Raw genomic sequence first — 14154 nt, 5'->3', positions numbered from 1 at the left:
ACGGCACCAATCACCACATATCGCATGTGCGACGGGGGCGGGTGCTATCGCCCTGGACATCGCTAGCAATGTCGCAACGTGTAAAGCCTGCCTAAGGCCACATGCACACGTTGAGTATTTGGTATTTTACCTCAGTATTTATAAGGCTACATGCCCATGTTGAGTATTTTACCTCAGTATTTGTAACTCAACGTGAGCACGTGGCATATTTGATGAGTGTTTTACCTCAGTATTGGTAGGGGAAAACCAGGAGTGGGTGATAAATACAGAAGTGGTGCCCGTGTTGTTAGGCTATGTGCCCACGTTGCGTTCTGGCCCTGCAGAAATTTCTGCAGCGATTTGAACAGCACAAGTGCGCTTCAAATCGCTGCAGAAACAGTCCGTAATGAAAAGCCGATTTCATGCGCTCTGGATGCAGCCTCTCCCATAGACAGAACAGGGGCTGCATGCAAAGCGCATGAAAGAAGTGACATGTTGCTTTTTATTACGCAGCGCTTCGGCAGTAGCCGAATCGCTGCGTTCTAATACACAACGTGGGCATGGATTAGGCAGAATCTTCATAGATTGTGCTGAGGACGCATGCAGTTACGCTACTGTGCAGAACGCAGCGTAACTGCATGAAAATACGCTACGTGGGCACATAGCCTTATACTTCCCTCTGATTGTTCCACTCCTGGTTTTGGCTACAAATGCTGAGGTAAAAAAAACTCACCATATACGCACTATGTGCACGGGGCCTAAGGCCTCATACAACATCAGTGGTTTATCTTGTATCAGAAAAATGGTCCAAGTTTCATCAGTGTTTTTTATCAGTGTGTCATCAGTCAGTGTGTCAGTTTTTACCATCAGAGTTTTGGTCAAGGTTATATTAGTTTTTTTCGGATGAAAAACAAATCACGCGGGAGGCATCACAGTGCTGTCAGATTTTTTTTCTCAGTGACCAATATATTTGTATTGGTAGTTTTGATCCAACAATCAGACAACTCTATGTGCTGTAATGCTGAACACTCAGTCCGAGGAAAGAAATCGAACGTGTGACGTACCCCATAGTCTTCTATGGGTGTGACGTACCCCATAGTCTTCTATGGGTGTGAGACGTACCCCATAGTCTTCTATGGGTGTGAGACGTACCCCATAGTCTTCTATGGGTGTGAGACGTACCCCATAGTCTTCTATGGGTGTGAGACGTACCCCATAGTCTTCTATGGGTGTGAGACGTACCCCATAGTCTTCTATGGGTGTGAGACGTACCCCATAGTCTTCTATGGGTGTGAGACGTACCCCATAGTCTTCTATGGGTGTGAGACGTACCCCATAGTCTTCTATGGGTGTGAGACGTACCCCATAGTCTTCTATGGGTGTGAGACGTACCCCATAGTCTTCTATGGGTGTGACTCACAGGCAAACACAGACAGAAAAAGGTCTCTGTGCAAGAACAAATTATGGGCCCTTGCAGCCCAAAAGCTCATCAAAATGCACAATTCTACCTGCTTTGGAGGTGGTAATTGACCCCCAACCTTTTGGACCCCTGTGTGGCCGCACAGGCTGCACCAATGTCATGTTCGCCCCTGGTGTGAGTGCAATGCCATCCCTAAAAAACAAGGACAGACGTGTGCAAGAAAAATTGATATCTAACTGCGCCCTTAGAAAAGTGTCATCATGCAGCTGGAGATGTGACATCCATGTTACCCCTCATCACTAGAGATGAGCGAACCGGTCCCGGTTCGGCTCGAGGTCGGTTCGCCGAACGGAGGTCCCGTTCGAGTTCGGCTCGTCGAACGTTCGACGAACCGAACTCGAACTGCATAGGAAACAATGGCAGGCAATCAAAAACACAGAAAAACACCTAGAAAACACCCTCAAAGGTGTCCAAAAGGTGACAAAAAACTCACAACACAAACACATGGGAAAGTGACAAGGACATATACTCATGCGAAAACAAAACAGCTGGACGAGGAAAAAGAGGAGGACACACAGATATATGAGTATATGCAAGGAAACATCGATTCCATTATTGTGCAACTTGAGCCCTGCTCATTTTAGGCTTCCAATCTTGATAAATTGCCTGAGCTCGCCACGTACGCCTTGGGGATCTTGTCGTGTCCTGCAGCCAGCGTTCTCTCGGAACCTGTCTTCAGTGCTGCTGGGGGTCTGCTGGCAGATAAGCACACGTGTCTGTCCACTGACAATGTGGACATGGCTCTCAGAGGACTTTTCTTCCCCTGGGTCAGCCAGGGGACGGGAAAGGCACGCGTATTTTTGAGAGTGCTTCATGCAAAGCATCTGTTTCATTTTGAAAAGGGGATCAAGTGATGCCAGTCAAGTGGGGTGTGTGTGGCCCAATTAGTGGCAACGAGGGAGACTGTGGTTGGAGTCCCCTCGCTGTGTTTCTAAAAGAACCAAGATGAACAAGTCATGGCTCTCAGAGGACTTTTCTTCCCCTGGGTCAGCCAGGGGACGGGAAAGGCACGCGTATTTTTGAGAGTGCTTCATGCAAAGCATCTTTTTCTTTTTCAAAAGGGGGCTCAACCGATGCCAGTCAAGTGGGGTGTGTGTGGCCCAGTTAGTGGAAACGAGGGAGACTGTGGTTGGAGTCCCCTCGCTGTGTTTTACATGCTTTTAGAAGGGCATGACATGGCTTAGAGGTTGACTTTCAGCATCTGGAAACTGTTGGCTACCAAAATGCTGCCTTTCCAACCTTTTTAACCGAGGATTTTCGAGACCTTATGCCCATCGCAGTGCCCCAAGAGCCGATGCCCAGGCGCCACTCCTTCTCCAACAAAGGCGTGCACGCGCTACACCAGCATGTCGCACTAAACATCACTGATTCCTTGAGAAACTCTGTGTGACAGGGTGCATTTCACCACAGATAATTGGCCCAGTAAGCATGGACAGGGGCGTTACATGTCGCTGACTGGGCAATGGGTTACTGTGGGGAGAGATGGAGAAGGGTCTGCTGTACAAGTCTTGCCGTCCCCACGAGTTGTTTCAATCCTTCTTCTGTATGTAGAAGTTAATACACTGCTTCTGCCTCTTCAACCTCGTGTGGGTCCTCCACCTTGGCGCAAACCCTGTGTGGTCAGGCCACCCTTCCTTGTAACTGCGCACAAGGACTACCACACACCTCCTTACTATGCTGGCAGCAGAGCTCAATGCCATCAGGCGGTCAAAGTTTTACTTTGAAATGTATGGGAAATGTGAGTCACACCGCTGAGAAGTTGTGGACGGTTAGCTCTGGAGACCGAGTTTCATCAATGGTTGTCTCCACTCAACCAGCAGCCAGGGAAGGCCGGGTGCGACAATGATGCAAACATGGGTGCGGCCCTTCGCTGTGACAATGTGACACACGTGCCTTGTGTGGTTCACGTGTTGAACCTGGTTGTCCAGCAATTTTTAAAGCACTATCCTGGCCCACATGGCCTTCTGCAGAGAGCACGGTGTAACGCCTTCCTTGATCCACACACTCAGATGGGCTGTAAATGATAGGCTAGAGGGAAGCCACTCACCAAGCACCCCTAGAACCCTGAAACCCTTTAACCCCTATACAGGGATTAGGAATTGCACAGGGCCCAAGGTGATTAATACCTGTGGAAGGCTGCAGTTCCAGAGAATAGTAGTCAGGCAGGGTCAAAACATTAATTGAGGAACAGGAACAGAATGGGACGGCCAGGACTTAATCAGAAAACAAGCAGAGGTGAAATGCGGATCGGCCAACAAGGTACATAAACAGCAAGCAGGAAAAGTAGTCAGGTAACAAGCACACAAAATCATAAAACTGAACTGGGGGTAAAAGCAGAGCTATGTCTGGCAGTGGTCTGCAGACAGGATGGGCATAAAAAAGGGTGTGGTGTCTTCCCATTGGTTGTAGCTGAATGATGGTATTTCATCTGTGAGATACCCACCAGCTACATTCAGCCAGAGATTCTGCATCTGTCAAGGTAATGCAGCCCAGTGGGTGAGCATAACCTGCGTCCACCTGCGCCGCTGGCATCGACTCCTCTCCCATCATCAGCACTATTCATGAAAGGAACACGTTGTCACCTGGCGACCGGAGTACAAATTGACGGAGCGGACTCCGTTGGTGACTTAACAGCCGTGTGCGGCTATGATGCAAACCTGGCTGTGGGCCATCCTCAGGGCAATGTGACACACGTGCCTTGTATGGCTCACGTGTTGAACCTAATTCTCCAGCAATTTTTAAAACACCATCACGGCCTACATGGCCTTGTGCAGCGTGCACGCTCGCTATGTGCTCACTTCCATCGTGCGCACACAGCAGCTCAACAACTTTCGTCGCTACAGAAGTCTTTAGGTCTGGTGGTTAAACGCCTGAAATGCGATGTGCCCACACGCAGGAATTTGAATCTGCACATGTTGCAGCGTTTGTGGCAGCACCGCCGAACCCTGCTGCAATACGTTATGACATATAGCCTGGGATAACTTGATCCAGAGGTGGTGCAGATCACGCTGCTGGAGTGGTGTCAGATCAAGGACCTATGCACCCTGCTACACAGTTTACAAATGTCGACGAAGATGTTTAGCACTGGCAATGTCATTCTCAGCGTGACAATTCTGGTCATCTACATGATGGAGCACACTGTAATTATTATTCGGAGTCAGGTGTTGGGACAAGAGGAAGGGGAGGAAGTACAGGAGGAGTCATATGCGGAAGGGATAACAAGATCTACGAGGTCCAGATGGTCAGCGGCACCTATGCGGCAGTCATGGTGAGGGAGAGGGATTAACAAGGGCGCATAGTATCAGCAAAAAGTGTTGAGGAAGGTGCAGGAGCCCATGAAGAAATGGAGGACGAACTGGCGATGGGCATGGAAGACTCAGCAGATGAGTGAGAGCTTGCTCACATTTCGGTTGTGCGAGGTTGGGGGGAGAGGGCAGAGGAAGGAGGCACGATTCTCACCTCTCTGCCACCAACACACCAAGGACTTGGTCCTCCTGGATGCACAAGACACATGAGCGCCTTCTTGCTGCACTACCTACAACATGACCCTCGGATTGTACGAATTCAAAGTAATCCAGAATACTGGGTTGCCACACTGTTAGATCCCCGGTACAAGACAAAATTTGGCAAAATAATTCCTGCCATAGAAATGGACGCACGTATACAGGAGTATCTGCAGAATGTGGTGCGCATCTACTTTTCCACTAAACACCAGTGCTGCACAGAGTGAATCTCAACGCTTTGTCATGGATAGGAGGAAATGGTCTTTTCCTTGTCCACATCTGAGGGACCGAGGGCTGGCTGCTGTGCTGAGATGGCGTTGAGTACGGTGTCCCTGCAGAGTTGCACTTTTGGTCATATACCAAAATGAGTTGAAAAAGGACAGATGCTGGTGGAAAGGGGAACAGGTGTGTTGGAAAGGGGAAAAAAGTTTTGGTCCGTGGATTTGGTGGTTAAGCAACAGTAACATTTGCTGAAGAAACACCATCTGTTACTGTGGGACTGGCAGATTTGGATAAAGTGGTATATACTATGTTACCGCTATATAACGAAAATTAATAAGAAAAGAAAGAGAAAGGTATATATCCCCATCAGCAGTCAGTGTCCACCGTGCTTCCAGTTGGAAAAGGAGAGGTTGGCAACTGGAAGGTTCGGTGGAGGATACAGAGCTGTGTGGCTATGAAACTAATAGTAGCCTGAACCGAGTTAGACCCCATTCGGATCTGGAGACTGGGAGCCCTGTTAGCGTCACAGGGTCCACATGCCCACCCAGCCCAGGAACTCCCTGTTAACAACACAGGGGCCATTGAGTACGCTGACCGTGTGCGTAGGGGCACACCTGTGGACAGCAGGCGCATCAGCAGCAGCAGGCCTGTTAATGCCACTGGGCTGCACAAGCAGGACTGGTAGGACAGGAGCTGGTCTTAACCGTTCTGCGTTACCAACTGTGGTGGTGGCCTGCATCGACACCCTATCGCTGCCTACCTCTGGCCTAAAGCCGCAATGGGTTCAACACATGGAGGTGTGCTCTTTCGGAGCATAATAGAAGACTGCGCACCTCCTTGTTGGCTCCAGCCCCTTTTATAACCTGGGTCCGCCCCAAACCAGGGTGAACCACAATGCACCTCCTGGAGACAAAAGCAGAGTGACACGTCATGAGTGGCATAACTAGCGTCCTATTTGGAACCGCAACTTCAATGATGACCTCATGGCTGCCATGACCCAAACACCTCACCAGTCATCGTCTGACCATCAATAATGCGGTGACAAGTCATAGGGGTGGGCCTCTGCAAGCCATTTGGGAGGACACCTGATGCCCTGTGGTCTATATGGGACCCCCACATCAGGGGCAGGGCCAAAGAGTTCATTACCGGACCTAGTCTCTGATGCAGTAAGTGCCTGAGCATGCTCAGTAGCATGAAATACAGTCTCTGAAAAAAGACTATCAGCTTTAGCATGGTGTCTAGGCACAAAACAGGACTTAGACCCGGCACGGAATGCAAGCACCTGTGCAAAGAGGCTTTTCACACTTAGTGTGGGAGCATGCGCTGTATCCCGAAATGAAGACTTAGCGTCAGGAATGGCACAGTCAGGCTGAGCATACTCACTAGGCGAAACACTGTAATTAGGCTGCAGCTGGGGTAAATCGGCACACGCATGCGCACTAGCTGCCTCTCCACACTTAGACGTGGAGGGGAAATTGCTCTTGGAGATGCTGTCTATGAACAGAAGGAAAAGCTAAAGGAAGCCTGACTTTCTATCCCTCCGAATTATCAAATGCAGCAATGAATTCCCTGAGTTTGCTATAACATTAGCGTAGCAAAATGTGCATGAGGGTGTCATGTAGAGGTGCTAGAAATAGCTTGGCACCAGTGGGGCACTAATGGAATACAACAGCCAGTTCTATGATGCCACTAAATGGCAGTATTTTGTGCTATCATTATAGCTTATTAAAAACAGAGCAGGAGGGTGTCCTGCACAGGTGCTAGAAATAGCTTGGCACCAGTGGGGCACTAATGGAATACAACAGCCAGTTCTATGATGCCACTAAATGGCAGTATTTTTTGCTATCATTATAGCTTATTAAAAACAGAGCAGGAGGGTGTCCTGCACAGGTGCTAGAAATAGTTTGGCACCAGTGGGGCACTAATGGAATACAACAGCCAGTTCTATGATGCCACTAAATGGCAGTATTTTTTGCTATCATTATAGCTTATTAAAAACAGAGCAGGAGGGTGTCCTGCACAGGTGCTGCACATAGATTTGCACCAGTGGGGCACTAATGGAGTACAACAGCCACTTCTTGTATGCCACTAGGTACACTGAGTGTTTGCTAGTATAATGGCTTAGTTACAATGAGTTGGAGTGTGCAGAGGACAGGAGGGTACAGTGCCAGGATTGTGGGGCTCTGGGTAGAGGAAAGGAAGCCTGCCTTTCTATTCCCTCCTAATGGGGAAATGCAGCGACGAAATCCCTGACCTTGGCTACACAGACGCTGTCTCTGTTTTCAGGACCTGTCACCTATGGCTCTGACCCTGCCGGTTTGAGCCCTTAAAAGGACTGCTAGAAAGTGCTCTCCCTAAGCTGTCTAACGCTGTGTATGCAGCGCATACAGCTGTATCGGCTATAGGACAAAGGACGGAGCTGCGACAGTGATGTCTGACACCAAGGACGCAGAAGAGATAATGGCGTCCTGGAGGAAAATGTCCGGTTTTATAATGCAGGGACATGTGACATGGACATCCTATCACACATGCCGTTGCTTCTCTGGCTAAAAGTCCACTTAGCTGTGTGTGTGTCTGGGATTGGCTGACATGCTGGCCCGCCCCACAAGACGCGCGCGCTTAGGGAAGGAAGACAAGGAAAAAAAAAAAAATGGCGATCGCCATTATAGAAACAGCAGTGATCTGAAGGCGCTGTTCACGCACACTATACACTGAAATGTCATAATAGTGTGAGTCACAGAGTGACTTACACTATTACAGCGGAAACCAAGCTAGGAATTAGCTGTTTTTTTGATGCTAGAACCGTTCTCGAACGTTTCTAGAACTATCTAGCTTTTGCAAAAAGCTCGAGTTCTAGTTCGATCTAGAACAGGCCCCAAAATCACTCGAGCCTAGAACTGGAGAACCTCGAACCGCGAACCGCGCTCAACTCTACTCATCACATCACAGTTCTGTAGATATTGTTAGCTGATTCTGACCAGTGATTTTTCTCCAGAATGTGTCTGACCCTACCAAGCATGAATGATATGGAGTAATGAGCCCCACACCAGGCATTAGGAAAGGATGATTTATTACTGGACTTCGGACTACCCAGCACAGGCACATTGCCCGGATTTGTTTGTGTTATGATCGCTTTCACTTTGTATGCACAGGGCTGTGGAGTAATAATCTGCAGGCCTGTGCAGGCTCCATCTTGTTCCGGTGTCTTTTTGGAATATATCTAAACCCTTTTGTGTGGTGTGCTTTACTGTAGATATAGATGTCACGGCTAAGCTCACTAGGACTGAGCATGTGGCCATTAACACATTCATGCCTGCAGCTCATCTCGTCTCTGGTACTCTATTACAGCTATATACAATGGCTCCATTATATGTTCTTGTTGAAAATCCCACATGTTCCTCTGAGCCTGATCTGACCACATATCCTGCACATGAGCTGTCGTAACATCGAGCCGTAGTGTCAAATGAAATGTTATGTTTTATGAAAGCTCATGTGCAACGCGTTTCTCCACACTTATGTGCAACAGGAAAGGAGCAGCAACCATAGGTTTGTTTTTTTTTGTTTTTTTTTATACAATCTTGAAATATTTTGCTTAATAGGAATCTGTCAGTAGGATTTCACAAGATAAGTTATTTGTGCATGTAGGTTCTTCCAAGACACGTCCACCAACACCTTTACATGCCCAGTCCTTTCTTCCGTTACTGAGAAATCAGCAATTTAATTGATAAATGAGGCTTTAGAGCTATTGTAGATCTGAAGCCTCCGTCACTCTAGCTCTATTCCCCGCCCAGCACTGCTTCCTTTACTTCTTTACCTGAACTCACACAGATGCTTTCAGTCAAGCATATCAATTCAAACAGTATTCATGTTTTTATTTATTTTTCTGACTTAAACATAACCATTAATTCCACAGCAGTTTACAGACATCATCACTGTCCCCATAGGGGATGCACTGTAGATTGAGCCCCAATCAGTATGTCTTTGGAGTGTGGGAGGAAACCGGAGATCCTAGAGGAAACCCACACAAACCAGTGAGAACATACAAACTCCTTGTAGATGTTGTTCTTGAATAATTAAACACCGTATCCATGCAATCACAAATCCTTCTGTGGTTATATTTGGGAGAATTTTTTTTCAACTGTTCTAATATTTTTTTGCTCTTCATCTTAGCAAATCCATTTTACATTTCTTCTTTCTTTTGCCTTATGCTGCGCACCGGGCATACTTTAGTGCTACTGGTGTTACCTCTGCATTATATCATATCGTTGGTGTTACTACCGCTCCAACATACAACACAGATAATCCTAGTAGTAATTGAATAACACACTATTAGTCATTGCCTATGAGGCTATGATTTGTATTTGACGCTATCTGTCGATCTGGGATTTTATCGAGTACACCTGTTCTTGGCTTAGGCTAATTTCACACATCAGTTTTTTGCAATCTGGCACAATCCGGTTTGTGCCTGATGCAACGGATCCGTGTCAGAGTGTGTAAAAACTGATGCGACAGATCCGTTTTTTTGTTTGTTTTTTTTTTAAAGCTGAGAGGGAGAGACCCCCCGTCATCACCGCACACGCAGGCACTCCCGCACGCATCATCCCTGCACGCACCCCGGCACTCCCGCACGCATCATCCCAGCAGGAGCCGAGTGTCATGCTAGTATCGCTGCGACTGCGGTCAGCCTGTGGGAGCGGACCACAGCTGCGGGGGGCGGGCCGGCTCTCAGGAGGGGCGGGCTGGCACGGAGGAGGGGAAGGTGGGATTTATCTCCCTCTCTCCTCCGTAGCCGGCTATTGCGACTCTCGCTCTGCATGCATGGTGCACCGGTGTACCGCGAGTGCAGTGCGTTTTTTTTTTTTTTTTTTTTTTTTTTTTTTTTTTCCCTCGCTCCATTCACTTGAATGGGTGTGAGAGAAAAGAGTCTCGCATTACAGTTGCAGCATGCTGCGATTGTCTTCTCGGTCCGATTAGGACTGAGAAAATAATCACTCATGTGCGCTGACACACAGGCTAGAATTGGTCCGAGTGGAGTGCGATGTTTTATCGCACTCCACTCGCACCGATTTTCTTAGGCCAGAGAATCCGGTACATGCTCCCGGCGTTTGATGCATGCCACCAGACACTGTGCGTTTTTGTTTTGTTTTTTTTTAATGAGACAAAAAACGTTGCATGAAACGTTCCATGCGGCCACCGCATTCATTAATTAAGCCGCATCCGGAAAAAGCCGGATGCAACGCAAGGTCATCAGGCACAATCCGGCGACAATGCAAATCAATGGGGATAAAAAGGATGCGGTACCGCATCCGTTTTAACCGTTTTTTTCCGGATTGTGCCTGATGGGAAAAACCTGATGTGTGAAAGTAGCCTTAGACAATCATCTAACATAGAAAATCGATACAACAACGTATCTATGTGACAGCAAAGGTGTTTCTAATATTTATAGAGACTTGTTACTTGTCTCTTTGGATTTAATTGTAGCCATACTCTTGTGTATCATAGTACATCTTTTTGGGTTTGTGCACATCTTGTCCTTTGGGGTATGTGCACAGGGTGTCCTTTTAGATGACGGTGGTTGTTTTCCTGAAGCGGCTTCAACAGTGTCTTTTCAGGTGTTTTTGTGGTAGCTACCCTGCTCTGTACTATGCATAGAGAGCGTCCATCTTTGTTTGCAGTGGGTAGCTTCCAAAAAAAGCGCCCAAGGAATGAACATGTTACTACTTTTAATCGCTTCAGGGTTTCCCAACCTTGAATTAGTTAAAAGATGTGACGGAACATATGCACAGCAATGTCGTTTTAACCTTGCTGTGCACTGTTCATTTTATGGGGTTTTTCAGCAGGGCTTTTTCAGGCTATTACAGGTTGAATCCACTGTGTGCACAAAGCCTTAAGGTGGTTTTTTGTTTTGTTTTTTTTTTTTTAAACCTTTATGTATGGTTTTTTTCTGATTTTGTTAATATCACTGATAACATTTCCTTTATTGTCTTGATTTCTATACCTCTTTATTAAATGGAGCGATAGGGTACATGACATGTGACGATTGCTCTATTCACTTCTATGAGACTGACGTAAAGGCTTTTTCTATCAGTAGCAGGGATGTGTTCCCAATAAGGAGAGTGGTATACGCTGCTATTGATGCCTTTCAAAATATCTGTCCCCCAAGATCTCCTGTTTGGGAAGAGTTTAGGCAGTAGATCTTGGGATAATATAGAAAAGAAACAAATGTCTGTGATTTTTATTTTTGCGATGGTCAGGCGCTCCGTTTGTTTGCTGTGACGCCTAGTCTGTCTGTAGTTACCACGTGATGGAGTAGGGGCCACACAGTGCTTAGACCTTTGATCACAGGATTGACAGCTTGGACGTTTTGGAACTCGCTAGCGAGGTTGCCCCGTCTGAGGGGCATCATATCCTGTTCCCAGGCATGGTGGAGGGAGAGATGGTCACGTCATCTTGCAGGGCTTTCCTCATAGTGTGTGTAAAGGAAGAAGGAACCATTGGAGAAGGGAGCACCGTAATCTATGCTCAGACTGCAGGTAATGCTACATCAACCTACTGAACACTTCTTGATTCCTACTCCATTGCCTGAGGGTTCCTTCTTCTGACTGGAACGATCCTCTACCTGGCAAATGCTCCTGTGTAACTGCATGTGGGGCCAAACTGATCACTAGTGAGAAGAAACTGGACCAATGCCCATGATTCTGTGTGTGGAATGTAAATCCTCAAGTTTATCATCTATTGAGTTGGTTTTGGATGAATAGGTATCATTACATTGTCTCTAGGTCCTCTGAGAGTGCCTTTAATGCTTAGATGTGACTGGTATGATGGGTTATATGTCCTTTAAATTTTAGGCTCGTCAAAGTTTTTGGTTTAAAAATTGCTTAGTGATGGCAAACCTTAACCCTTGTAGACATTATATAGTCAGCGATTCCAGGTCAAACCAACCAAAACTCATCAAAAGACTGCATTTATCCTATAGAGATGGTGAGGAGGGAAATATCCATTGTCTGTAGAAAGTAAACTGTGTTATTTACCCGTGTCCACATTCTCCTGCTGCAAAACAGAGCTCTGAGGAAAAACGTTTTACCTATTAACCTTTGACCCCCACACCGCCAAGCAAGGAATACAGATAACCAGCTTTGCATGTAGCCTAACAAGGGGTGGAATTTACTTTCTGCAAAGACTGTAGTTTACCTGCTTGTAAAGAGGGTAAAGGTCTTAGGAACGTAATTGGATAAATGTATTACTAAAGTTGTATGGAAAATGCTCTTTAAAAATTGTAATTTATTTGGGCAATTTATACTAATAAGTGACCGCTGCAGCCAATCATCAGTCTATATGGTCACGCATTATTTTGCTATCAGCATCACTGCTCAGGGATGGGAGCTATGATAGTGTAAAGATGGTGGACTATGGCTGTTGCTTTCCTACCCCTGAAAACACCAATCGAGCTATTGTCTTGTAATGTGAGCAATGTCCTGCATCTTTTGTGTCATGTGAATTGTATTGTGATATAGTGTGATAATTATTAGTAATGATATGTACAGTATAAAGTGTACTGTATAGCATGAATTTGTCAGACTGTAGGGTAAGCAACCGTTAAGGATTGGGACTAGCCCAACATGGGAGGGGTCAAGTGAAAGAGAAAATGACAGTTCATTCTAGAAGAGCCAGTGAAAACCTAGTGAGTGAAAGGGATGGACATATAGTCAGTCGGTCATGTAGGTCACATACAGTGGGTGGTTTGTGGCAACGAAGAAGAGGAGGAGGCAGAAGGCAAGATAGTGTGAACCTCCAATTGTCATTGAGACACGGAGTGTGAACAGCGTTGAAACGAGAGACTGATCCTTGAATGGCGTGGCCCCAGCCAATAATATTCAAAAGACAAGACTCTAGTGACCAGGCTTCTTAAGGCTGCGTGCGTACGCTGCCTTTTTTTTTTTTTTTTTATTTAGATTTGGTGCAGTTTATTTTGCAGATTATTGTCCAAATCTGCATGTCTATCCTTATGCCAGCAAAGTCCATGAGAATTCTGAAATGTTGTAAGCATGTTGCATCTTTTTTCTGTGCAGTTTTGGGTGCAGAAAAAATCTGCAGCATGTAAGTTATTGGTGCGTTTTTCTGCCACAAGGTACGTTTTTTTGATGCAGAAAATTTCTGCACCGAAAACTCAGCGTGCGCACATACCCTAACCGTCCAATCACTGGATTAATCTCAACTAGCGTATGAATGTAGTTGACAACCTGAGTAGTTTCCTTGTAGATGTCTGGGAGCGCTAAGCTTTATTCCGGTCATGATGGGACCCTTAAGGAGACTGGACATGAGACTGCAGGAAGCGAAGATGACTATCACAAACTGTGCTTTAACGCTGGGGTTGTGCTTGGGAGTCATAGGGGACCAGTAATCTCAGAAGAAACTTGGTGGGAACTTGAACTATGTCTGATAATGCTGTACTTAACTGTAATGTGCTGTAAGATATGTGCCCGCTATCTTGAGTGTGAAGTTGTTGCATAGAATGAACCATCAGGTGAAGTGTTGTTTGAAAAGAACTGTTGGTCCCCTTGTGCCCTTGTGAATATGAGTCCTCATCCGGTCCTGGCCAGCCGACCTCAGTTGCAGAAGGCTCCCTGCATGGGATCGCAGCCCACACGACAAAAATCCACATGGCCAGCCAGCACCAATCATTTCATGTAGCGTGCTGTGCTGTCCGGAGTCAATCCTTTGCCCATGACAGCGGTCCCTCGCCACTCTACAATAGCTGTAATACAGCACATGACCACTTTGGCCACTGATTAGCTGCACTTGCAATTGCTGGCCACTTAAAATCAAGAGCCTTCTGTAAAACATTTGTATAAGGCTGGGTAACCCCTTTATATGTAACCTCTAGCTGTAAGTTGATTACGACTCCTATACAAATATGTCTTATAAAAAGTTATGGACCAATACATTAGGTAATAGTTTTGTTTTCTAAAT

The 14154-nt window shown here is 46.4% G+C and overlaps 1 protein-coding gene across 1 annotated transcript in view; it reads left to right on the top strand.

Annotated features, from left to right (window-relative positions):
* The first annotated feature begins 1056 nt into the window (after positions 1 to 1056).
* LOC142314781 (fructose-1,6-bisphosphatase 1-like) overlaps positions 1057 to 14154 on the top strand; it is a 32296-nt gene continuing 19198 nt past the window's right edge. Inside the window, exons 1-2 of the mRNA XM_075352499.1 lie at positions 1057 to 1360; positions 11582 to 11717. Coding sequence (XP_075208614.1) covers positions 1057 to 1360; positions 11582 to 11717 — 440 coding nt within the window. The remainder of the gene's footprint in view (positions 1361 to 11581; positions 11718 to 14154) is intronic.

Source organism: Anomaloglossus baeobatrachus, chromosome 1, assembly GCF_048569485.1.
Source record: "Anomaloglossus baeobatrachus isolate aAnoBae1 chromosome 1, aAnoBae1.hap1, whole genome shotgun sequence".
Lineage (NCBI taxonomy): Eukaryota > Metazoa > Chordata > Amphibia > Anura > Aromobatidae > Anomaloglossus > Anomaloglossus baeobatrachus.
This window is presented reverse-complemented; position numbering and strand designations above follow the sequence as displayed.